General features: G+C 31.0%; 1 protein-coding gene across 3 annotated transcripts; it reads right to left on the bottom strand.

Moving 5' to 3' along the window:
• Positions 1 to 1,991: 1,991 nt before the first annotated feature.
• Positions 1,992 to 25,526, bottom strand: LOC127699794 (caspase-6-like). Of its 3 annotated transcripts, none has more exons than XM_052203141.1 (6): positions 25,472 to 25,526; positions 23,709 to 23,786; positions 19,199 to 19,437; positions 8,423 to 8,607; positions 7,663 to 7,807; positions 1,992 to 3,612 (listed from the first exon to the last, which is right to left on the bottom strand). In XM_052203141.1, exons 2-6 carry the CDS (start codon positions 23,717 to 23,719, stop codon positions 3,377 to 3,379), a joined length of 816 nt encoding a protein of 271 aa, XP_052059101.1. In that variant the 5' UTR covers positions 23,720 to 23,786; positions 25,472 to 25,526; the 3' UTR covers positions 1,992 to 3,376. The 3 variants fall into 3 exon arrangements, with proteins under 3 accessions (XP_052059101.1, XP_052059120.1, XP_052059112.1); XM_052203160.1 differs by lacking the exon at positions 25,472 to 25,526 and adding an exon at positions 25,297 to 25,403; XM_052203152.1 differs by lacking the exon at positions 25,472 to 25,526 and adding an exon at positions 25,058 to 25,125.
• Between the last annotated feature and the right edge of the window lie 675 nt (positions 25,527 to 26,201).

Below are 26,201 nucleotides of genomic sequence, written 5' to 3'. Positions count from 1 at the left end.
TATAATTTACTGACCCTTCTGCAAAATTAATACACTGTTTCTTGGCACTAAAGGAAGAATGGAAATAAGTGAAGAATTTTTCTTCATCCTGTTTCTGAAAAAAGAGCTAAAAGGATCATAAAACAGTGTTTTCACTATGTCAAAGTTGATATTAATTTTCAATTTCTTTTGATTACCCTAGCTGTTATACGTCAACAGATTTTATTCAGTTTTTTCATACTAAATACGAATACGAATACTTTGTTTAATCAATTATCGGCCCATAACGATTTAACTGAAACAAATCCGGGTCATAAACCAAAACCGAGGGAAACACATCAACTATAAGAGGAAAACAACGGAACAACATAAACACTGAACTGCTACAAAAACAAACGCCAACATACATAGAAACGGACTATTTGATAACAACTGACATATTCCTGACTTGGTACAGAACATTTTAAGAAAAAAATGGTGGGTTGAACCTGATTGTATGGCTAGCCAAACCTCCCGCTTATAAATAGACATAAACAGAGATTAATAAGTAAATACACTATAATGATAATACTACTGATAATATCTTCTTCACATACACGAATCCAAAATAGTATGTTTTCTTTCGATTTTTAAAATTAAAACATAAATGAGTATTTATAAAGCATAATCTAACATAAATTGTCGTTGTTGATCACATGCTGGACATTCCATTAGAAAATGAACGTCTTATTCAATTGAAAATTAAAAAAAAATAAAAACTCTGAGATATTGTAAGTCCTCTTGTTCGATTTTTCAGTACCTTATATAATGTGGATCTAATTATCTAAAAGGGTTTCAAATATTTGCGGATTGGTTTTAGATCTATATTTTTCGTTTCTTTGACAGGAACAAACGGAACAGTTTGTTTCCAAGAGTGTTAATATAAGAGTTATACTTAACATTTATAAAATGAAATTAACACTACAGAATGTGTGCGTCCGACGCCCTTATCTTGACTTATCTTCATTTGGAAATCGCAAAACCAAAGAAAAATTCACTAATAAAACATTAACACCAGTATAAAATATTATCATCTCAATCAAAACATGCACCCTCTTTATTTATCTTTACATCAACATGGCATTCTGCAAATATTCAAATAGAAATAGCTGTATTCTTAACTTGATTCTAAAACATAGGTAACATCAATTTCTGGCAAAAAAAACTTTGAGAACGTAGATTAAACTGACTAGTCTGTATAATCTAGAATTGATTTCAAATCAGTTAAGCTGGTGGACAGTTAGTCCCTTGCCCGGGTTTTGCTTTAACTTTTTGAACTTTTTGGTTTTTTGGTCCTCGAGTACACTGAATAGAAATTTTTGTCGAAATGTGCATCTGGTGCAGTAAAATTGAAATCGTTTATGTTATTAGTATGAATTCCATAATCAGAAAATTTGAAATGGGCACCCTTTTTAAGTCCGCCAATCCATTAGGCATTTTGGTGCTAACTCAAATACTGTATATTGGATTGACACCTAACTAGGATATATCAGCACATAAGCTAAGAGGAGGATCCATATTGATTTTGAATTCACTATGTCTAATGTTAAGATTGTGGATCAGAATTTGTGTATGAACGTGGTTATCAGATTATAAATTAAATACTGCATTTGGAGTTTTAAGCTTACTTGGATATGGTCGGAATACTGGTAACAACCAAATGTAAAGGGGAATAAAAAAACCCAGCTTGTCCTCTTTTTCCATAATTAATAGATAAAAGTAATAAAATGGAACTGAACAGTACTAAATTGCCTTTGGGCGAATTGTCTGAACAGAACTGAATTTACAACTGTGAATAAGTCTGAAAATTGACAGAACGACCGAACACGACTGAATAATTTACTGTTGTTTCTTTGATTTTAAGATGAAGTTAAGATCAAAATAACCGTTTAAGACTAAAATTCATTTACAATATTTGAAGCACACAGTTACCAAGGAAATCCTGTAAAATGCCAAATACAAATGCCATTCACTTATCAAGACTTGGTTTTTATTGAAAATTTACATGTTATTTAATATACACACTGAATTACATCAGTAACAGTTTATGCATCTATAGACGAGCAGATACAATATATGAAACAAATACACTAGATGAAAAGTAGAAATCAATGCAGCAACAAAACAATTCGAAACAATTTCTGGAAAAGTGATGAAAGTTGATTTACTCTCAATTCAAAGTGCTTCTATGTAGAGCAGCCTACATGGTGAATTTATAATATTTTTTTTTTGAAAAAAACATAAAGTTCAACATACAATAATAGTAAGATTCAGAACAGAATAAAAACCATATTTTTCTATGGCCTTCGGTTTGTTATGATTTTAATAAAAAAAAATTATACAAAAAGACATGTATATACAAAAAATATATCATTAAAAGTTTGTAATATAAAGACATTCTTTAATACATACTTTGTAATTAACTTCGGGATTTCAAACTTTAGCTTGAATTAGAAAAAAATGCTTTAATCTATTTGTTGTTAAGATATTATAATAAATATGTGCTAAGTTTTAGAGAATACGTTAAAACTCGTGGGAAAACGTTTTTAAAATTTAAGAAAAAGTAATCAATAGATTTGTCCTAAAAATCTATTTTTGTTGCTGTACATCTTTTTTTTTAGTTTCATAGATTTGATATATTCATAATTTAGCTTGTCGAATTTGTTTACATACATTGTACCTTCAAGATAGTTTTGTAACATATTGATTTGAAAATAAATCTATCAGTCAATCAAATTATCGTTCATGAATTTGTTCACAATTTGTCTGAACATGTCGCTTTTAGGAAAAAAATAAAATCTGCAGACTCTTTTTAGAGGAATGAGGAATTGAAGATAGTTTCAAGCTCTTTGTCTCTAATTTTATACAATTGAACATCGTTAAAGGGATTTTCATTTTAACCGTAAATACGGGAAAAAATAGTCATTAACAACCGTGTAAAAAGACTGTCAGTAATATTAACCCTGTAAACTATTTATTATTAAAACTATTCATGTTGTGTATACTTGAAATTAACAGGAAACAGATTAGTTTAAGCACCAATTGCTTGCTTCTGAATCAATTTTGTTTTTTGTTTTAAGTATACCAGTTATTTTCATTTTACAATAAAGTATTGGTTACACTAAACTTTTAACTGAATAACAGCATTAAAGGTATTTACTTTACAATTATTATTGAATAATATAAATACTTGATCTAGATAAATTCCTAACACTATGTAACAAAAGCAAGTGATGTATCAGTTTATTTTAAATCAAAACAACTTTTTTCCCCTATATAAAATACATTTTTGAATACCATATCACAGTAAAGCCAAACCAACATGGTTTTCATAAGAATGTTGAAATTCTTGCGGAAGTTAATCATGTGTCTTGTTCTGTCTCAGATACAAATCCTTCGTCAGGTGTGAAACAAAACATGACATCTGTCTAATATCTTTACTTGCTCCATGACTAGGCTCAAATTGCATTACTTGATTATTTACTCTGGTCAAAACACTGTAGAAATCTTCATCACTACCCATATTTTTGAGCTCATCTATTAGATGCTGTGAAAATGGTGATGCGCTCTCTGTCTGTTGGAAGGATCTTTCACCTGCAAATTAAAATGTAAAAAATGGCAATACTTTTTTAAAGATAGTAGCTTAAAGTAAAATCAAATAAAATGTCTTCCAAAAAAATCTTATTTAATAAAAAAAAGAGTTGTTTTAAAAAAAAATAGGTGTTGAAATTAAAGAGTTTCCGGTGTAAATCAGTTTAAGGTCAACTGAAACAAGCTGTCTCCCATGAACACTTTAATTTCGATATGTAACAAAGGTTTCACTCTTTATGTGACATTCAAACTAAAACTGACAACTTGCTAGAAAGGAACATTCCACTTGCATGCATTTTACTGTAAATTCTACATCTTATCAGAACTTATAAATAATATATATTTGTTAATGTGATTGTTTTATCAATGCAATGCTTTCACAGTTACACTTCAGTGTGTTGATTTGCCTTAAATTATTTATATCAATTCAAGTTCATACAGGCATTGGTAAAGCAGTTTAAACTGTTGAATAAATGTATTATGCTACTTTGGGGAATTGTTCTTCTTGCAATTGTTCAAACCGACTGTCATGGCCGAATTAATGAAATAACATCCGGCTGAATGCGCTGATCAACATATTTAAAAGTGTAAAAGGGGGTTCCAACCTTATTTCGTCGATGTTTATTTGATTAAAATAGATCCGAAAGGATACATATATATGAATATGCAAGATTTCAAGATGTGTAGAATACTAATTGAAAACAGATGCTAATTTTTATAAAGAATATATTTTATTATCTATGATGAGTTTATTTACAACCATTTGGTCGATGCCACTGCTGGTGGAGTTTTTCTACCCGAGGGTATCACCAGCCCAGTAGTCAGCACTACAGTATTGACATGCAATATCATTGATATGTTAATTTTCATTTATGATGAGTATATTTATGTAGATAGTAATTTTCTTTTACCCATTTGTAATTTTCCTGGCAAATGGGATTAGTAAAATAAAAAAAGCAGGGACCCCTCTGTCAGCTGCCCAGATACTGCTTAGGATACGATGTTTCTTTGTCCAAACTAACTAAGGACTTTTTTACCACGTGTTAGATTGTGGTTTGTCATTACGTCGTCTGATCTTTTAATTACCGAACGTGACTTATTCCCGATTGTGACTGTTTTGCTGAGTGTGAAACCGCATTGCTATAAGACGTGTCACGGTACTTTTCTATCCCAAATTCATGTATTTAATTTTGATGTTATATTTGTTATTCTCGTCGGATTTTGTCAAATGTCATAACATCTTTTCTGTTATATTCGTGTGTTATGGTAAAGATAATTAATCACCCCCTTCATTTATTAGATTTTAGTTTGGTTCAACGAAATTTATACGATATATAGATATAAGAAGATGTGGTATAAGTGCCAATGAGACAACTCTCCATCCCAGTCAAAATTTATAAAAGTAAACCATTATAGGTCACAGTACGGTCTTCAACACGGAGCCTTGGCTCACACCGAACAGTAAGCTATAAAGGGCCCCAAAACATTACTAGTGTAAAACCATTCAAACGGGAAAACCAACGGTCTAATCTATATAAAAAACGAGAAACGAGAAACACTAATGAACCACATCAACAAACGACAACTACTGAACATCATATTCCTGACTTAGGACAGGTGCAAACAAATGCAGTGGGTTTAAACGTTTTAATGGTACCAAACCTTCACCCTTTTTTGAAACAATAGTGTAACATCACAACATAGAAAGACACACTATAAAATATCAACTGAAATAGCTTAACTCAATCAAAGGACATATTAACACCATTGAACATACACTGAACAAATAAATTTGACCTATGACACAATGTAAATACAAAATAAATAAACTAAGGGTAGAATAATAAAAGTAACATGTTATATCGGTAAGAAATGTTAAACAATTAAAGAAAAACAATATGCTCGAACAAAAATATCAGCCATTTGTAATAACTTTAAACACAGGTAAATGAAAATAATTTTGTTGTTAGGTATACGTGTACAGTACCAATAGAGAAAGGAAATATTTTTACAAAATAAATAATTTTGATGCTCATAGTACGAAGTAAAAATTTATAGATATATTTGGTTTACATTTTGATTCAGAAGAAACACCGACATAGCTAGATAATACAATTAATTATCTAATTACTACCACAATTTGATATTAATAGTATTGTAATTTTCATTGTTATTAATAAATGTAATGTCAGTATTACAGATCTAATCTTGAATCAATCTAAATTCTATCTAATTTTTGGGAAATATTTTTACAAATTTAAATGTGACGTCACTTTGTGTGTTTTTTTTAGAATTTCAAATGTGACGTCACTTTGTGCGTTGAGGCTTTGGATAACTCGGCTGTGTATTTTTATGTGTTGGATTAAGTTGTTTTATGTAATGTATCCGTTTTTATTCTGTAGTTAGTCCCCACTTCAGTTTTATCATGTATATCTATTATATAGTCATTTTATAAAATTTATTGTTTGCAAAAGTATAACGTCACAGTACCCAAATTGCACCGAGTACCCAAATTGCACCGAGTACCCAAATTGCACCTATTCAACAAAAATAGCTGCGAAAATCTTACAAGTCTTCTTTGAGATTAAATAATTTGTATTTTTATGGTTTGACATTATAGACGTCTTTTAACATAGGTAACTATATTCAAATATACAAAAAACGTTCACAGTATATATTTCAACAGATGAAGCACACTGGAAAAAGTAAAATCTACTGAACGTCGCCATGCGACGTTCACAAAAAGTCATCTTTTACAAATGAGCAAATAAAATATGTTACAAGCATCTTTTTCTTAAAAAATGAATACTAAGCATGGACTAATGTCAAATTCTTCTCAATATTTGGAAGAAATAAAACAAAACAACTGTTATTCGATTTTTAAGGATGTGAATTAAAGCATGGTTGCAATTTGGGTACTCCTCATTACAGAATCATGGATCGTTTGGAGGTCGGTTCAAACCTATTTTTCTATGATTCACTATGGATTCAAAATTTAAATTGGTGTAACTATATAGTAAAAAAGGATACATCTACAAAATAAACACAGAATGGTAACTTTTGTCTGGATCGTTAAAAAACGTAGGTGAAAAAACTGTCAAAATAGGTGCAATTTGGGTACCCTCACGTTATATTATTCTAAATAATAAGGATATTCTTGTCCCAGGCAGAAAACCCTGGCCGTGTTAGGCGCAACTTTTTGGAAGTTTTGGTCCTCGGTGCTCCTCAGCTTTGTACTTGTTTTGGCTTTCAAACTTTTTCATCTGAGCGTCACTGGTTAGTCTTGTGTGGACGAGACGCACGTCTGGCGTATTAAAATCTAAACCTAGTACCTTTTGTTAGCTATTATTCGTGTGTTTCTTTGTCCTATATGTTCTCCCATTTATTTGTATTGTAGTCATGTCATGTAATGTTGTCATTTCAATGTTATATCTAACATTGCCATAAAAGCGGGAGGTTTGGCATGCCAAAAAACCAGGTTCAACCCGCCATGTTTTTCTTAAAATGTCCTGTACCAAGTCAGGAAAATGGCCATTGTTATATTATAGTTCGTTTCTGTGTGTGTTATATTTTAATGTTGTGTTTTTGTTGTGTCGTTGTTCTACTCTTATATTTGATGCGTTTCCCTCAGTTTTAGTTTGTAACCCGGATTTGTTTTTATCTCTATCGATTTATGAGTTTCGAACAGCGGTATACTACTGTTGCCTTTATTTATGTATCCCAGGTGATTTGAAATAAAAGATATTAATCATGAAAAAAAGAAAAGAAAAAAAAATGATTAAAAAAGGGGTATAATCTTAAGGCTCTCCCCTCTAAAGTCGATAACTCTAATGTTTCTTCAACAATGGCTGAATCTATTAGTTGCCCGTTCATATAAACATGACTTAAACAGACGCCTTTCAGTTAATTAGCCTATAGTTTCAATACGAAATTTAGAAGAGAAAACCAAAGTGCAGTGTTTCTCATTGTAGAAAAAACAATTAGATGATATTTCATTAATAATATATTACAACGCAAACACATGCAAGGGATAAAAAAGTATGTAGCCCAAACCTAATGCTGTAGAATAAACTGCAAGGAAATCTGCTTCATTTGGAATACGAACAATTTCTACACCTTCGGGAACATGAACCTCTTTCTGTTGTACTTTTTCATCGCCAATGCCAGCACCACTACTTCGAGATGGTTGTCTAGAAGCCTTAAAAGGAATGTTAAAATATATTTAATTTTTTAGTCATAAAAAAATCAGGGTTAACACCACAATTCATATATACTTCGTCTGAAGTAAAATGTTTTAGTCAGTAAAAATTCACTGCTTACTCCATAATGTATGTATACTCCGTCTGAAATTGAGCCAGGGTTGTAGCTCACTACTATGTTTAACCCCGCCACATTTTACATGTGCCTGTTCTAAGTCAGGAACCTGTAATTCAGTGATTGATTGTTGTTGGTTGCTGTCTGTCATATTTGTTTTTCGTTTTATTGTTTTGTAATAAACCAGGCTGTTGGTTGTTTCTTTTGAATTGTTTTACAGTTTTTCATGTTGTGGCCTTTTTATGGGTTTTGTCTAATTATTGAATGCCATACGATGACCTATAGTTGCCTAAATCCACGTCATTTAGACAATGTTGCATATTCATCTCATTGACAATCATACCCCATCTCCTTATTCTATATCGACCAAACAAACAGGAATATAACATCTTTGCATACTGCTTTGACAAGAGTCTTGTCAAGATTAAGATTCCAATGTAGGATGACAAAAGTAATTTATCAAGAAAATATTCCGAATTTGAAGAAATCCTTTCCCTACCTGAAAAATAAAAATTTTGGGCTTCAGAATAAGTTCTGCACAGTTTTCTGCACTGAAGTAGCTCATAATACTGTCGACTTGAACAGCTTGGTCCTGTGTATAAACACTGTCAGCATTACCATGCGTTAACATAGCTATGATTAGGCAATCTATCTTTTCTGATTTCCTAGCTAAGTTACTCTTTACTGCAAATGAAAATAACATTTGTTAAAACTACACTGTGTTTTACATATACAAAAAAAAAAACGATAAAAAAGTCTGAAAAGTGTGTACACATATTTCAAAGAAGAACTTATCTTGATTCATAGCCATACTGGTTGCTACCTTGGATGATAAATATTGAATTCGCGTAATTAACATAAAAAATAAACAGAATAAACAGAAATTTAGATTTCTGTCAACTTAAATAAAATATGGGCAGGAACAAGAAATTTAAAGCATTATTTTTTTGAATTGAGGTGCTTATGCACATACACTTTTATACAAGCATGGATAATCAGCCATTATTCATTGTCACAGGTACTAAAGTAATTAAAAAGACCGGCTCGGGAGCAATAAATTGCTCTTACTTCTCTGCCTGCATGCAGCTTTAATGAAACAGCATGGCAGTTATCTTTTCATTCTTTATTGTGATATTCTATATATTTTGACGTGACGAATTGTTCTCTACATGTAAAATACTAATGTAAATTGAATGTCATACAGAGCGAAGTAGATCTCTTAAGAATTTTAAGCAAATTCTTACACGAGAAGTAAGAAAAAAAATACACGGAAGCGCAAAGTAATAAGATACGTGGGGTAAAACAGAAACTAGAGATACTGCGAGCATAGCTTAAAAATTATCTACTCCGCCCGTTGATAAAGCAATGGCTTAATCTATGATTTGCCTAGGAAAACTCAAAAATCATTTGGTTATGAAGATCTAAACAATAGCATTTGAATGAAACTGATTCGGATGTCTTAAGTTTAACTCGAATGCTATTAATGATGTATATTTGAAATTTTCCACTTTTTGTTGCCGGAATCGTTCACATTATTACTCTTTCAAGTGATCTAGATTATCTTAAGATTACTATTTAATCATAGTGATTTTTATAACGATGTCTTATCTGGTTTCTAATTATAATATTCATCAATGGTTTGTTGTTTGGTAGCACTGTAATACTTTATTAGGTTTACAACTAATTACGGTATTTCAAATGTTTTGACATCAATTATAGAATCTGACTTAAACGATGAATGAGAGGTCATTTTGCTAGTCTTTTTGTATTGATTAAGATCTGATTAGATACCGAAAAGATCCACAGAAGACACAATTTAAACTAATTATCGCAATATTTAAGAACTTTTGGGATATCATCACGTAAAGCTTTATTGTCTGGTCCATTCATGAAAGATCATCTGACGCCTCATTGTTAAACGAAGTGAAACGTATCTAGTCCAAACATATAGAAACCTTTAAATTCTTAAGAAGTGAGCTTTGATGCTTTCGCTTTCCTTTATATGACCTTTTTTGGATATTACTTTTTAAAAGTTTGATAAATATTCGTTACCTATTTATTTGGTATCATTATAACGGTCATAATAGCAGCAAAAAAATTTATCACACATCTGATTCACGTCAATTTTTATTATCAATTACATCTATTTCTATCCTGAATTTTTCCTTCAACACGAAAGGAGATACCAGTTGGGCAATGATGAAAAATAAATGTCGAAAAAGAACCGATAACACAATGGGAAAATTAAAAAAGGAATGAAATATCGCGAACAATTTATACTAGTTACTATAACACTTTCATATATAGAGAAATTGGACATAGAGGTACAAATGTATAGAATACACATTAGCACCGAACAGTGATGTCATGACTGTATTGTGAATGAACATTTTGTTTTGCGACGTTTCCAGATATTACACATACACTTCAACTACTTATAAATAACTATAAAACGGAAACGAATTCGATGTCCCTACTTATTCTACTAGCAATAAAACGGATATTTTTGTGTATTCTATACAGTTGTACATCTTTTATTCAGGATATTTAATTTGCTATATCTCTGAAGAATTAAAAGTTACATAATCAGTATTTCCGATCGTCATATACAGCTCCTCTTGCTCAAGATGCATGCGCAATTGTGTAAAAATCTATGAGATAGCCCATTTATTGACATATCTCATAGAATTAAGAACTTAAAAATTATGCTTTTGTAAAAACAAATATGGGTTAGGAATAGCCTTGGCTGGTGCTCGGAATCATCCTAAATTGTTACGTTTCAATTGTAAGTATGTTATAATGAAAATATTTTCAGGTTGTGTCTATAGCCAGGGACAACACGTTGAACCTGAAAAGGTCAAAGGAGAACATTAAAAGAATGTTTAACTCCATTTTTTCCTTCATTCTTTTTGCTCAGTTTCTCACATACAAAAAGACTTTCTTATTCTTGTCACTTCAGAACTTTATTTCTTCAGTATTTCTGAAGTATACTTGTATATAAAGACATCACATCCCTTTAGTAAATTGTCCGTATATGAATTTAGAAGTAATTAAGAAACTAAGGTTCCAACTCGATACCACTGCTGGTGGACTGTTAATCCCAGAGGATATCATCAGCTTATAAGTCAGTGTTTCGGTATTGACATGACTTTGAACACATCTTTCTCAACTTGACTGTATATAAATGTAGAAATTATTCAGAAACTAATGTTCCAACTCTCCTAGGCAAGGTTGACATGATATGAATTTGGCTATTATTTTATGTTCATTGTGGTCATATAGTATTCGGTTAGTCTTTGGCTTTCAAATACATAGATTTTGAGCGTTCCTGACAAAGGTTAAACCAGAAATCGGACACAAATAATTTATAAGTGTCATTTCTTTTTGTAGTTGTAGATTATATAAGTGTACTAAAACTAAGGTTGTCTCTCTAGAAAAAACACTTATGGTACGCACTGAAATTGGAATGATATGTTTATATTGCTATTTCAAAATTTGGATGTTATCCTATTGTACGACCTAAAACAATTTTAGGTTTTCTTTTAAGACCTTTTAATTTTTTCTGATATTTGTACATTTTACCTAAGCAGATATTTGTAAATTTTACCTAATCAGATATTTGTACTCTTTTCCTAATTAGATATTTGTACACTACATCTAACCAGATATTTGTTAATTTTACCTAAATAGATATTGTACACTTTTTCTAATTAGATATTTGTACACTGTATCTAATCAAATAGTTATATACTGTACCTGATCTGATCATTTATATGTTAACTTTACCTAATCAGAAATTTGTTAGCTTTACCTAATCAGATATATGTACACCGTAACTAACCAAACATTTGTACACGTTACCTAATCATATATTTGTTAACTTAACTTAATCAGATATTTGTACACTGTACCAAATCAGATATTTGTACACATGACCTATTAGATATGTGTACTATTAACCTTATCAGACATGTGTACAATTTTTTATAATTAAATTTTGAAAAATATTTCGATATCTTGGATATGCACAAAAGTATTATGTTATGTAGATATAGAACCACAAACTACAGACTCTCAATAGAGACAGGGAGGTGGAATAATATTAATAGAAATGATAGAAAATGTCATCTTTGTAATATTGGTAGCATTGGAGACGAATTTCATTATCTGCTAGAATGACCATTTTTTAACGACAGTAGTAAATTATACCTTGATAAGTACTATTTGGCTCGTGTTAATACACTAAAGTTTAGAACATTGATGAGCAAATTAAACAAAAAGTCAGAGCTAAAAAGATTATGTAAGTTTATAAAGTAAACATGTGGGTCCTCCTAGCTAAAATGTATATTATTTGGAAACCACTGTTTTGTATATATGTTTTGTAATTAGATGCATATTCATGTACATATTTTGCACTTTCTCTGTACCTATGTATCTGCAATGGTTATGGGAATAAAGATATTGGTAATGGTGTATATGAATTCGTCAAGCTTCGGTGGATTCAATCAACACTATGATAACCGATAACTGGACACATTACACAAAAGTCGGCGCGTGCCATGTAAAATGTTAATAACTCTTTTATTTCTAAATACATTTACACCAAAATTTAAATATATGCTCTTTATTTACAACATTATCATACTGAATGACCTTGATACTTATATGACTGTTCCATCATGGGCTTAGTGCAGTTTTCAGAGCTTAGTGCACCAAGGCGGCCTAGGTGGTGTTTAGACTTTCCGGGTAAATCAGTCTTCAACAAGAAACAGGTGTCGACACGAAATGTCAAGGTCTTAACGTCATGAGTTTATATAAAATTCGTGAATACAATAAACAAAAACAATTATATGAAAAAATCTAAATAATATAAATACTCATTATTTTACACATATTCGAGGGATCAAAATAATCAGTTCTACAAATTGCTGTTAAATGAAATATTTAAACCAATTTTACAAATTTTTATACCTGCCTCTGTAAAATGTCATATTGACGGACCACATTATTTTTTTATCGTTAGAGACACTGTTGCAAAGCTCATTTTCCGTTCACTTTAAAAACCTACAAAAATTGCCTAAACTTTTAATCTCAGACTAGACAGCGTGAAAAATCAATACACTTTGGTAAGTGTAGAAACGGCGTTTTGACAAACCGGTAAATAATAATGTTTTCGCCCGGGGATATGAATTTGACATTAAACGTCCTTCAGTAACTTTACAATACCCAGCCGTGTCATTTCCGTATATTGTAGATGGAACGTGTGACATATACACAACAGCAATACCAATACAGGTGAATTTTACCTTTTTGAAAGACTCCAAAGAGGGGGTGCATTGCATTTGCGCCAATTTTGAAAAAAAATCAATCTTTCATTTACGCCAAAAAAATAAAAACTATACATTGGCGCCATTTCACAGGTAACATATAACGGGAAAGTTTTAAATATTCATTGTTACATCGTGAATAAGATGATTTTGTAAGTATTCCCCATGGATAACATATTTTAAAAAGTTCATACTTATTGTTTAATATAAAACTGCGAGTCAGTTAGGTTTAAAATTATATAGTGTTCGTATGTTTGAGGTGTCAAGATGGATGGATCTGAGTAAAATCCGTTAGTTTTCTTAGAGATTGATTATTTCATATTTTTCATGTTGGGACCGTTTTTAGTCAACTTAACGGAATGATTTTTAGAAGGCCGTACGGTTGCCTCTGGTGCCTTTCGTCCACTTCATTTGAACTTTACGGATAGTTGTTTCATAAGCAATGATTATACCACATCTCCTTGTATTTACATAGAGGAAATTAGTCTGTTATTTTTATGACCACACATATATGTTATCCAGTATAAATAAGTACATCCGAGCCGTTACCTACAAGTCTAGTGTTGGAACAAACTTTTGGTTTTACTCCAGCTAGTATATAGTCCTTTATTTTTAGTTTTTATGAACTCGTTAAATTATAACAGAACTGTGTTTTAAAGTTATGATTCAAAGTCTCTTTTAAATAAAACAACTTTTTATACTATTCAAAATTGAAAATGGAAATGGGGAATGTGTTAAAGTGACATCAACCCGACCACAGAGCAGAAAACAGCCGAAGGCCACCAATGGGTCTTCAACACAGCGAGAAAATCCCACACCCGGAGGCGTGCTTCAGCTGGCCCCTAAACAGACACCAAGTGATGGATACAATTGTGGCATATATTGTTTAATTATTTTTTTAGAGCAAAAGATTAATTGATTGTCGGTTGCTTAACGTCCAGTGGCAAACATTTCATGCATATTCAGGACGAGAAAACTTTTCAGAAAAAGATTATGAAGTACTAGGTATTACAAATGTTAAAATTTTCTCATCATTGACCTTTCAATACAATTTTGTTTATGATATGATCTTTCGTTGTCTTTCTATGGTTATGAAGTCATGAAGTGTGTTAACTATATATTCTAAGTTAGCATATATGTACAGTTTGTCATTTTGACTTTTTTTTATTTTGCCATGGCGTTGTCAGTTTGTCTTTGAATAATAAGTTTGAATATCACTTTGGAAATTTAATTCCGCCTTTTTACAAAAATCACGAGATTCAAATTTGATAAGTTTAAAGATTATATTTTAGACTAATACGTATGCACATCCGTACAATTTAATGAGATTCTTGATCGGGGGTAGAGAATTCCTCTATCTAAACCAAGAAAACCAATATGTCTGCTGTATAATTCACCTACTTCTATTATATAAAATTGAAAACTGTCCTAACAGAACAAGTATCGATTTGCATATTTGTAAAACTTAATGTTAGTGGTACACACAGTGGTAGATTGGGGGGGGGGGGGGGGGGGGCGGATTTTGGACCCCCCTTTTGTTAATTAGGACATACGGTTGGATCCCCTCCCTTTATCCTTGGTTGGGAACCCCCATTTAAAATGACTGGATCCGCCACGTGCACTGTACACATATTTAGTCCGCATTGTTTTCCGGGCAGAATAGACCACCACTGTTACTCATTTTTATAGTTGTAAATATTTACGCTAAATTTTGTTAATAAAGATAGGAACAGTTACAATTGTGTGGTCATAGATTTCTCAAATTTGTTTTCTGAATCCATATAGCAAGTGGCATGACATCATAATGGTGAATCGGGGAAATCACAGAAAGCTTATGGAAATGTTAGATTTTTTTGAATTTTCGATATTATATGACAATAGCGCAAAAAGTATCAAGTATGTTTTAATAGAGAAAAAAAAATGACTGTAGCTGTAATAACTATATTTTTATTTGTTTTTAATTGTGTCGCTCTTTGATGACCATTTATGAAACCTGCATTTTCGTCTTTCATTCTTACGTACGTCTAGAAATTTACAGAACTCAAATTATATATATATGAATAAAAGGAGTTGTCGGTCTTATTTACGTCAATAATAAAGCAAACAAACCACAAAACAATAAACAAAAACCAAAAGACATCCAGAGTGCAAAGTGGATTTTGCGGCTTGCAGTACAAACTATAAGTATAAGCATAAAGAACAGTTATATTATAACTATACCACGTCAAAAGTTCTCTCGTTCATTTCATTCCATAGTAGAGTGAAAAGGACTTACTTTCATTTGACCTTTAAAGAGGCAGAATTAGTTGACACAAATTTTGAAACTTATGATAAACAAGAAATCAAAGCTTATTAGTGTTAGTGTACCGGAAACGAAGGTAACAACCTATCTGGTAAGTTATATCATCCAAGGACGTATATTATAGTCATATGAAATACAATATTTACATTTCTTTACGGTCCTATGTTTTATATATAACGGTCTTTCTATATTTAAATGAGATAGGGTAAAACCCATTGAATTCCTTTCTGCACGGGCGATTTCGGCAGTCAGTATATAAGGAAAATTTAAGGTGTGTTTGACAATGCGACGTTCGTTACAAGATAGTAAGGACTAGGTTAATTTGGTATACTATTCCCCTCCCACCCCATTTACCCATCTTATGTATGTAACATTATCGTTTCTTTTCGACTTGTGTATGGTAAAAAATTATGCCTTTTTGTATGGCTGATTGTATATATTTATGTTGAACATGTTAAATTCAAGGCTATCTTGTAGCGAACGCACAACCCTATACTGTGTTTGGTTTTTTCTATGATATCTAGTTAAGGAAAAACTTTATTATCGGAGGGGTGAAACGAGGGAGAAAATAATATGTATTAGATACACACTAAGGGCGTTAGCCCGAATGAGTGCGTATCACTTACACCAAGATAAATTGAATATTGTCAATGCAGAATGACAAATTCAATAATTTAGGACAGGGACTTTCAATACTAACGGATTCCCTGTTAAGGAGGAGATCTTTTAACAATTTGACAATATGCTATTGAAATGCATGATAAATGCAGGGTTTCCAATTTATTTATCGACATCTTTGTGTAAAAAAAGATACAATATTGCTAGATAAATAGAAAACAAAAGCACATGTCCTTGCATAATCTTATCTAAAATTATTGAAAATTATCATAACTTATGGGTATTTTTTTAACATGATACACCAAAGCCGAATTTTGTATGTTTGCATTACACACTTGCACTGTTTTGATTAACGTATCAATTAGAAGGTAGGTTAGAAAGTCACAAAAAAAGAATTAAAGGACAAAACGCCATTATATGGTTTTCCGGATAATGTTTTTTTGGCAAATATTAAAAAAAATCTAAAACTTTTACATATACAATACATTTTAGGTAAACACCTAAAGTTACAAATATACCAACATACATTTTTGATAGAAAAAAAAAACATGCTATCAAAGATACTTCAGAAATGACTAGCTCCATGCCCAAGACATATACATCTTTTTTATTGTTCACATTTATTTAACCTCCATTCAACAATGGGAAGGAACATTTGCCTCAGCTGTGAAATGAATTGATTTAAACCGACTTTAAACATATTTATTTCTGTCTAGTCAATATCTTAGCATAGAATATGATCAGAATATGGTCTGTGTATAAAACAAGTATACCGCTGTAATAAAAGTACTAGACAATTTATACATGTAAATATATGCTACTTCCTACAGAATTTTGTTTTGTCTTTAGTTTTTAATTTTTTTTGGTCATTATCTTATATTTTTTTTATCCACTAAATTTGCGGTTTTGTGATATGTTCGTGCAGTTTTAACAATGTCGTCAATAGTGTTTAGAAAGAAGCTATTATAAAATGTGTTAAAACCTTAAACTACACATACATGAACGGAGCTATGATACCATGACAGGTGTACATATGATGTAATTGTGAAATAGCCATTGTATTTGCCAAGTTTTTAATAGTTTTAGGATCATTGATTGTATTACCTTTTGATTATTGGCACGTGCCATCGAACTCAATATTTATTGACAGAAAATATTAAATAACGAATACATTTATTACTATTAGAGGAAGAAGAAGACGAAGAAGAATTATTTGTTATAGTGCAACTTGAATAAACAAATAAATACATAATTATTTTATATTAAATAAAATTGTTATTAAAATGAAAGAAAGGATTAACGTATTTACAAGGATACATACTCTATTATTTCTGTATTCTTTAATTTTTTATGCCGATTTTCTCTATTCTTTAAACTTTTTGTCTATTATTATCAATTCTTTATATTCAAGCACCTTATTATTCTCTATATTCTTTATTTTTTTTTATCCATTTTCTCTATTCTTTATATTTATTGCCAATCATTCTCTATTCTGTAAACCCCCCATCAACATCTTCTTCTTTCCGAGGGTATGTTATTTATAGTTTTATTGTCTCGTCACGGTCTAAATGCAGTTTTCAGAATATTAGTGCACTCGGAGACATGGTTCCCTGATGCGGTCTTGGTGACTACGCATCACTACGAAATAAAACCAAAAAAAAAAGACGGTTGTCCAAATATAAAAAGAATAACTCGCAAGGGGAATGATTACTAAATGCCACGAAGTAATTATTAAGTTTTAGAGGAAAGTATCGAAAGATAACGAAATTAACGATATAAATTATCTGACGTAAAACATATTTGTATTTACGTTGATCGTTCCCGATGAAGTTAAATTCAGAAACGTGCTTCAGACGCATGCAATTTATAAGGTGTTTTCACTCTTTTGTTAATGCTATGTTTAAAATTCGCAATTACTTCTTTTCAAAGAATAAGTAGACAAATACATAAATTAACATCAGAAAATAAAAAAATAAAATAAAATCATAAACAGTTATAGACGAATAATTTATTTCCTCAACAAAACAAAATCACTTATCTCTTAAAGAAAGACCAACAGAAATAAAAAGTCAACCAATGGTTTTATGTTTAATTATTAAAAATATACGTTTTTCATTCTAGCATTTATATTGTAAATTTTTTGTAATTAAAATGTATCAACCACATGAAGGGGCGTAACTCCTAATATCATTCAGACAAACTAAACGGATCTTAACCTGATCTGAAAATTTTAAACATTACTTTTTATGTTTGGTCTGAATTCGTCTAAAACCGTCTTAACATATCTTGTTTAACAGCTAGAGCCTTCTGTCTTGTTTATCTTGACATGAATGAACGGACTGAACACGACATATCGGAACAGCGTCTGAAAGTCTTAAAAAGTCTTAACGTTTTTCCCTAGCGGTAAATTCAGTCGATTCAGACTTGATCAGACCAAAATGACCGTTTCAGACTGAAATCTTGCTACTAGTATGATCATTTATATGTTAACTTTACCTAATCAGAAATTTGTTAGCTTTACCGAATCAGATATATGTACACCGTAACTAACCAAACATTTGTACACGTTACCTAATCATATATTTGTTAACTTAACTTAATCAGACATTTGTACACTGTACCAAATCAGATATTTGTACACATGACCTATTAGATATGTATACTATTTACCTTATCAGACATGTGTACACTTTACGTAGTGGGATATTTCTTAACTTTATCTAATCGGATAGTTGTACACTTTACCTACAGTTGCTTTATCATAATTGATCTCTTTTACCGGAATATGTTACATAGAAATCTTTTAAATATATGAAATTGAAATAGAACTTGAGGTTATATATAAGACTAATAATTTTAACAGTATTTTTATTGTCCTAACAATTTTTGATAGGTGCCCTCCATGTTTATTCTTGGTAATGTAGGCTGATGCTTAAGAGAGTTTATTGATGGATGGAACACAAAGACCAACCAAGCTGTTACAGGGAATTTTAGCTTTTCTTCATATTCCTCTTTTAAAAAATCTTACTTTCATCAAATTTGTTCTCCATATCCTCCTTTGTAACATCAGTTAAAATTGAAGTCTTAAAACCAAGGTCCTTGAATATCTCTTCTAGAGGTTCTGCTTCGTTTTCTAGGCTGCAAGGACGGTCAGGTAAGTTTAAGTTTCTAACAAATTCTGAGTTATTGATCACTACCGCCAACCCGGAACGAATAACATATCTTTCCGCGTCTAACTCACGTCCAGATATTGAACCTGGTGTTGAGCTACCATGAAAAAACAACATAAAGGATTATTTTATATCACAATTAATGCCTCTTTCCTAAAATCTTTTTTTCAAAATGTCTTTAAGTGCTCATTATTACATTGGCATAATTTTCCATCAGCTTGTCACTAAATTTAGTACAAAGAATATTGCAAAATGTTTGTCACATTAATTTAAGTCCCTTTGTATCTATTAATACAATTTTCTATTTTTCTTTCATGTATTTGATTTGAATCGGAAACTCATCTTGGAGCAAGTCAATCTTGTGATGGCTGTAGGGGTTCTACATTTTTAATAGACGACTACTTGATCAATCTGAGCAAGTCGTACACTACCAAGAATTTACCCACGTTTTTTTTGGTACATTTCTACCCTCGTATATATCAGTACTGTTCAGCAAGACTGAAAACTTGTAATGTTATACTTTCTATTAATTCAGTACTGTTTATTATTATACAAAAACTGTACAATTACTAATTCTATAAATTCAGTACTGATTTTTCCAGTACTGTTTAAATACTGATTTCATCAGTATTGTTTTAGTACTGATTTTGTCATTAAAAATCTTACAATGGGCATATTAAATAGAAATGTATTTATGAGAATTAGGACTGGAAAAGTGGTTGTATTCTAAATATTCCTTCAGCACACAGCTTAAGGAGAAAAAAACATACTGTTCAGTCTGACGGAACCTGTCCAGGTAGGATGACATGTCTTCTAGCAGATTCTGTCCTTGTGGTGAACTATCATGTTAAAAATTCAGCTCAGTGCATTATTAGTCTAGTAAAAAATAGGGTAATTATTTATATCTGAGTATCATGTCCTCGTTCTGATTATGTACTTAACTTGCCACTGGATGACATAGCATCCATCCATCCATCCATCTTCTCAAAAGTAATATACTCAGTTCTAATGTTCAAGTTTTGTTAAATATGTTTTGATTTGACCCAAGCAAGACACTGATACATGTAATATGGTATTGTCAAATATTAAACCTATATTAATGAGATGTTACTAAAAACATAAACCATATCAATTGACCGCACCAGAATGAGATGCAAATTTGACAATACCAAAATATTAAAAAAAAAGAAGCTAAAATAACTGTTGAAGAGCTGCACCTTAAGCAAAACCAAATCAGAACAAAAAAATCAGAGAAATAAAAATACATAACGAAATCATCAACATGTCACAATATAGAAAAAGGAATGGAAACAGGGTAAGTGTCAAAATGAACAATTAACCTAACCCAAATGTGCAAAACAACATAAGACCACCAATACCTTAATTTTGCTATCAATACATAATTACCTAGTTGACTCTTTTTTCAGTTCCTTTTATTTTCAAATTGGCATCACTGTATGTAAACATTGTAACCAATTGTAAGATGAGTAAACTAAAGTGCACAGCTACATACTTAAAAAAGGACATCTTTTTTAAATGAACACAGTGATCTATTAATCTATGCACTGAAAAAAAAGTTAGTATATACTTAAAACAGTAATTAAATATTTTGTACAGATACAGTACTGACTTAATCAGTATTATAATGAAACAGTACTGAGGAAATCAGTACTGAAACATTACTGACGAAATCAGTACTAAAACAGTACTGACAAAATCAGTACTGAAACAATACTAACAAAATCAGTACTGAAACAATACTGACAAAATCAGTACTGAAACAGTACTGACGAAATCAGTATTGAAACAGTACTGAAAAAATCAGTACTGAATTTATAGAATTAGTAATTGTACAGTTTTTGTATAATAATAAACAGTACTGAATTAATAGAAAGTATAACATTACAAGTTTTTAGTCTTGCCGAACAGTACTGATATATACGAGGGTAGAAATGTACCAAACAAACGTGGGTAAATTCTTGGTAGTGTATGAATTGAATTTGTTTTTGTTCTAAGTTGTGTGTGACTAAATGCATACAAAAAAATGGTAAAATGGTAAATACATATATACCCCTGTCTCTCTAGAGTACGATCTAACTCGCAAATGAAAATGTTTTGTGAAGGTGAGATAAAACGAACTGTAATGTTTGAAAATATAAAAATAAGGAGATGTGGTGTATGATTGCTAATGAGACAACTATCCACCAAAGTTCAAATAAAGTGGATGTAAGCAGTTATAGGCAACCGTACGGCCTTCAACAATGAGAAAAACCCATACCGTATATATAACACGGCTTGTTATCAGAAACTAGTAAGATTAAGACTGTATGACTTTGTGATATATACACCATATGTAAACGAAGACAATTTTGACCAAAGAGGATTTTATTTCTTAAAAAAAAGTATAAATATTCAAAGATGGTCCTATCAAATTCAGATGTAAGATACAAAGCGACAAATAGTCGTATTACCTTTTGTGTCGATAAATATAGAGGATGATGTCGACTATTGACAGAAATATTTTACACTTCATGAATTGTTTAAAGTTTTACTTTCAAAATTAAGAAAAAGTGTCAATTTTCCCTGCATTTGCCTCACTCGCAGGGCTGAAATCTATATGTTATCAAATCCTAATGGGAATTGAATATCAAAGAGTCTAGTCAATTTGAATTCAAGAAATTTTAACAGTTTTACAATTTTCATAATTCAATGTTACAAATTTCCGTTGAAGGCGTTTTGATAAAAAATTACACATATTTCACGTTTATGAAAACTTTTATATCGACGTAAGTCTCTAACCAAGCGATTTTTTTAACCAAAATACTTTATTTAGCTTTACTTCCAACACAAATTTCGTTTTGGATTAGAAAGTTCTTGCATATGTTTTGATAGACACTCAATCAAAGTGTGCCATAATATGTCAAAATAGCGGTTTTCAGTGAGCTATATGATCTATATAAATTTGCTATCTGTTTAGAAATAAACCAAAATATTGTTAGAACCTCAAAGAAATTACATGAAAGTATGTTATTGTAATTTTCAGTGAAAATCGATAGACTTTAAAAAATTGTTTTGGAAATTGATAGAAAATGAACCTCCTTTACCTACAAGTTTAATATTACTTCATGGACTGTTCAATTAATAATTTTGCGTAACGTTTATCTTTCGGCTTTGGAGAGCAGTGAAACCTCACGTGTTTTAACTAATAATGTCACTGACAGTATCTAAAAATGATCTTATAAGTAATTCCGTATCAATTACCCCGTGTTCCAAATATCTAACTCTGTATTTTTTTTAATTAAAAGTAAACGTGAGGTTTGTGGCTGTATTTAAGTTTCGATATTGCATATGATTCGAAAGATGACGCATTGCTGCACTTGTTCTGACTCCACATATCTGTTGGTACACGTCTTTGTCTCGAGAAGTAAACAAATCCACACAATGAACACTTAGACATGTTTGAAATCTATAAGAGACAATTTATGATATACAACTTTAACTTTTTTAAGACAGTTAAGTGAACTGTTTTCGTTATTTCGACACATGAAAAGGAGGAGGTATGATAAAATTAGTTTTTGGGATACTAAAATTGCAAGAATAGTTAACTTTAGTCCGGCCTTTCAAAATTATGTGAATTTTATAAATAAATCAACCAATTTCTTTTTAATCTCGATATTAAGTGCAGAAAGGTCACTTTTAGTGTCACTATGACGTCATAAACATGTCGAATTTCACATATGCGACCAAAAATGACCATTTCAAGCATATATATCAGTTCAATATATAAATAAATATACATCAAAAAAGTAAAGTAACAAAAATGCTGAACTCTAAGGAAAATTCAAGTCGGAAACTACCTCATCTAATGGCAAAATCAAAAGCTCAAACACATCAAACGAATGAATAACAACTGTCATATTCCTGATTTGGTACAGACATTTTCTTATGTAGAAAATGATGGATTAAACCCGGTTTTATAGCTAGCTAAACCTCTCACTTGAACCAGAGCTTTACATTAAAGATATTTAATTCACATTAACATCTTTATTAAATACATTTTGTTGAAAAATATCTTTTTGGGTTCAGCTCTTGCTCATATCTAAATATTAATGACAAGATCACAAAATGAGTCTATTTTGGCAGTTTTTGCACTAAATGTAAGAAGTTTGAAGACTCCATGACAATATGCAAGACTAAATTCATAAACACAAATAATGATGTCCAACAGACTAATGTAATTTTGATTTTCGAAATTTTTGCACAAAAGAAGTGGTCTAGTAATACCTTCTCCTTTTAAAGAAAATTCATTTTTCAGGGATCACGAAACTCGTAGCAATGGAAACGAGATACTACAAACTATAGATTTACCTTGATGTCATATTTTCCTTCTGTTGGACAAACTACAGTTGGCACACACTCGACAGATAACCGAATACCACTAACAAGCTATATATAAAAGTAAAATAATAACAGCAACATGTAGAACAGACAGCAATACCCCAGGCCAGTGAATTGATTATATCAATTTATCAGCTGCTCGCTCAAGCTCATATTATCCAATAATAATGCTAATTAGTTTAAGAAAAATGTATAACAGAATAATTTAGTCTTGGAGAACATGATTTATTTATTAGTTGGTATTGGATTAGAACTGGCTTTCAGTAAAAAGTAAAATCTCAAAAATACTGAACTCCGAGGAAAATTCAAAAAGGAATTAAAAAGGTATTAAAAGTAACTGCAAGTACACTTTGGTCCGTACTTTGTTTCTTTTGCCGATCTGATAAGTCAACCCATTTCCAAATACTTTTTTATAATTTTTTCTTATATTGTTCTGTTACACTATTGTCCCAATGGACCCATGTAAAGGAAGAGTTGAGCGCTCACAAACATGTTAAACTCTGCAAAAGTTTGTATGTGCCGGTCCCAAGTCAGGAGGCTGTAGTTCAAAGATTGAAGTTGGTAGCTATCTTTTATATCTGTTTGTTGTTTATTGTTTTTGTCATAAATCCAATCTGATTAAGATACAGATCCTGTGTTTAAGCTTTTGTTACAAGGATCTCACACCACTCCATTTTACTTTCTGTTCTGGTAATTTTTACATCAGCCAATGAAATTTCAGCCTTTAAATTTTTGAAGGCGAGTATCAATCCGACAAAATCAGATAATTCCAAATGGTCTTTAAAACAGAAAATAGAATGGAGCGTTTTCAGATCCTTGTAAGCAAAGCATGGACACACAAGCTCTGTATTTTAATCAGATTGTCATAAATCAGGCCATTTGTTTTTTCGTTTAAATTGCTTCACATTTTTTTCATGTCGGGGTCATTTATAGTTGACCAGCAGAATTGCCAGCTTGTAAGAGTTGATTTCCTTGAGAAGGAACCCTCGCAAAACCAACTTTAGCAATTAAGATGAAAAAAAGATTGTAACATGGAAACTATTACTAAAAAAAATTGATTTTCGTTGCACATTGACAAAAAATTTTGGAAACAGTCATATTCATATATCTCATTGTTTGCTATATTAAAAGGAAAATGATTATCCTCTTTGCTACTTTTGCAAATGACATATATGTTAAAACTAAACTAAAAAGGTTTTTGTTTTGAATTTGACACAATGTTTTTCACAGCAAGGGAACCAACTCTTTTAAATTTGAAGAAAGTTCTTCGAAAATAAATTAATTAATTGTTTAAGATAAATGTAGAAATCTGTTGTTACCTTTTTCCGAGAAGTACTAAAAACACAAATTCCGAGAAAGAGACATGACCAGGAAATAAAACGTAAACTAAAAATAGGTTATATCAATTTACAATGTTCAACGTTCAATTAATTCGATCTACATATTTCGATATATACATATTCCTATATTATATATTCCTAATATATAAATGTTCTAATACACAATAAATTTGATCAAAGAATGACCATTCAAACCTGTTAGATTCTAAATATTTTACCTTTATTTAACTATATAATGAATGAACTACCAGGGTCGCTAACGTCCTATCAATTTGGAAATCCTTGATCGATGTTTAAATATGATTTTTTAAGCATATCCGACACATTGATATAACAGTCTCCCTTTGTATGTTTAAAACACAAATATGTTCATTAAAATTTAGTTTTTCATACCTGCACTCGATCTTTCTATCGTGATTTTTCCAAGAATAGATGTGACAAGGAGATAAACTTAATACTAAAAATAATCGTAGTTTATACTAAAGATAAACGTAGCTAATACCAAATTTAAAAAAAAAATACTTCGATGAAAATATGTTTTCCTCTTTCTACAAGGTTTTAATTATTTATTCTACAGGATAAAACGGTTAGTGATGTAAGTTATCTCGGAACTGCTGTGACACTTGTGTTCAAATTTTATTCAGACCGACCCTTATATGCAATGTTTGCCTTCACTTTCAAAACAACAAATACAACGATCACTATTTAGTTTTTACCAATTAAACGTGACTTTTCTAGCCTTCTGGATTGACCACATTTTGTTGTGTCTTCTTGTTAGCGGTTGTTGTTACAGGTAAGGGGACAACAATTTTATTTTGCTTGGCGTGGGGGTGGAAGGAGGATTTTAAAAATGAATAACTTGGCCTGGTAAAAACTGAAAACAAATGAATTTGCACAAGACAAGATGAAAACAAATATTCTGTTACATAAAATGCAGGATAGTTGAGGATATAAATGTGTACACAAGTAAAAATAAATTTTCGCGGCTAAAATGAATAAACATGCTTGATTTTCATATGATGAAGAAATAATCTTTCAATCAGTTAAATTGAGGTCTGGAGCTGGCATGTCAGTAACTGCTAGTAGTCCTTTGTTAATTTATGTATCATTGTCATTTTGCTTA

This window comes from Mytilus californianus, unplaced genomic scaffold (assembly GCF_021869535.1).
Source record: "Mytilus californianus isolate M0D057914Y unplaced genomic scaffold, xbMytCali1.0.p SCAF_1, whole genome shotgun sequence".
NCBI classification, from domain to species: Eukaryota; Metazoa; Mollusca; class Bivalvia; order Mytilida; family Mytilidae; genus Mytilus; species Mytilus californianus.
This window is presented reverse-complemented; position numbering and strand designations above follow the sequence as displayed.

Coding starts and splice junctions, on each gene's coding strand:
- LOC127699794 (XM_052203141.1), bottom strand. Junction 8,608..19,198: donor GGAGAACAAATTTGATGAAA/GTAAGATTTTTT, acceptor TTTCATTTGCAG/TAAAGAGTAACTTAGCTAGG. Junction 3,613..7,662: donor AGTTTATTCTACAGCATTAG/GTTTGGGCTACA, acceptor TTTAATTTGCAG/GTGAAAGATCCTTCCAACAG.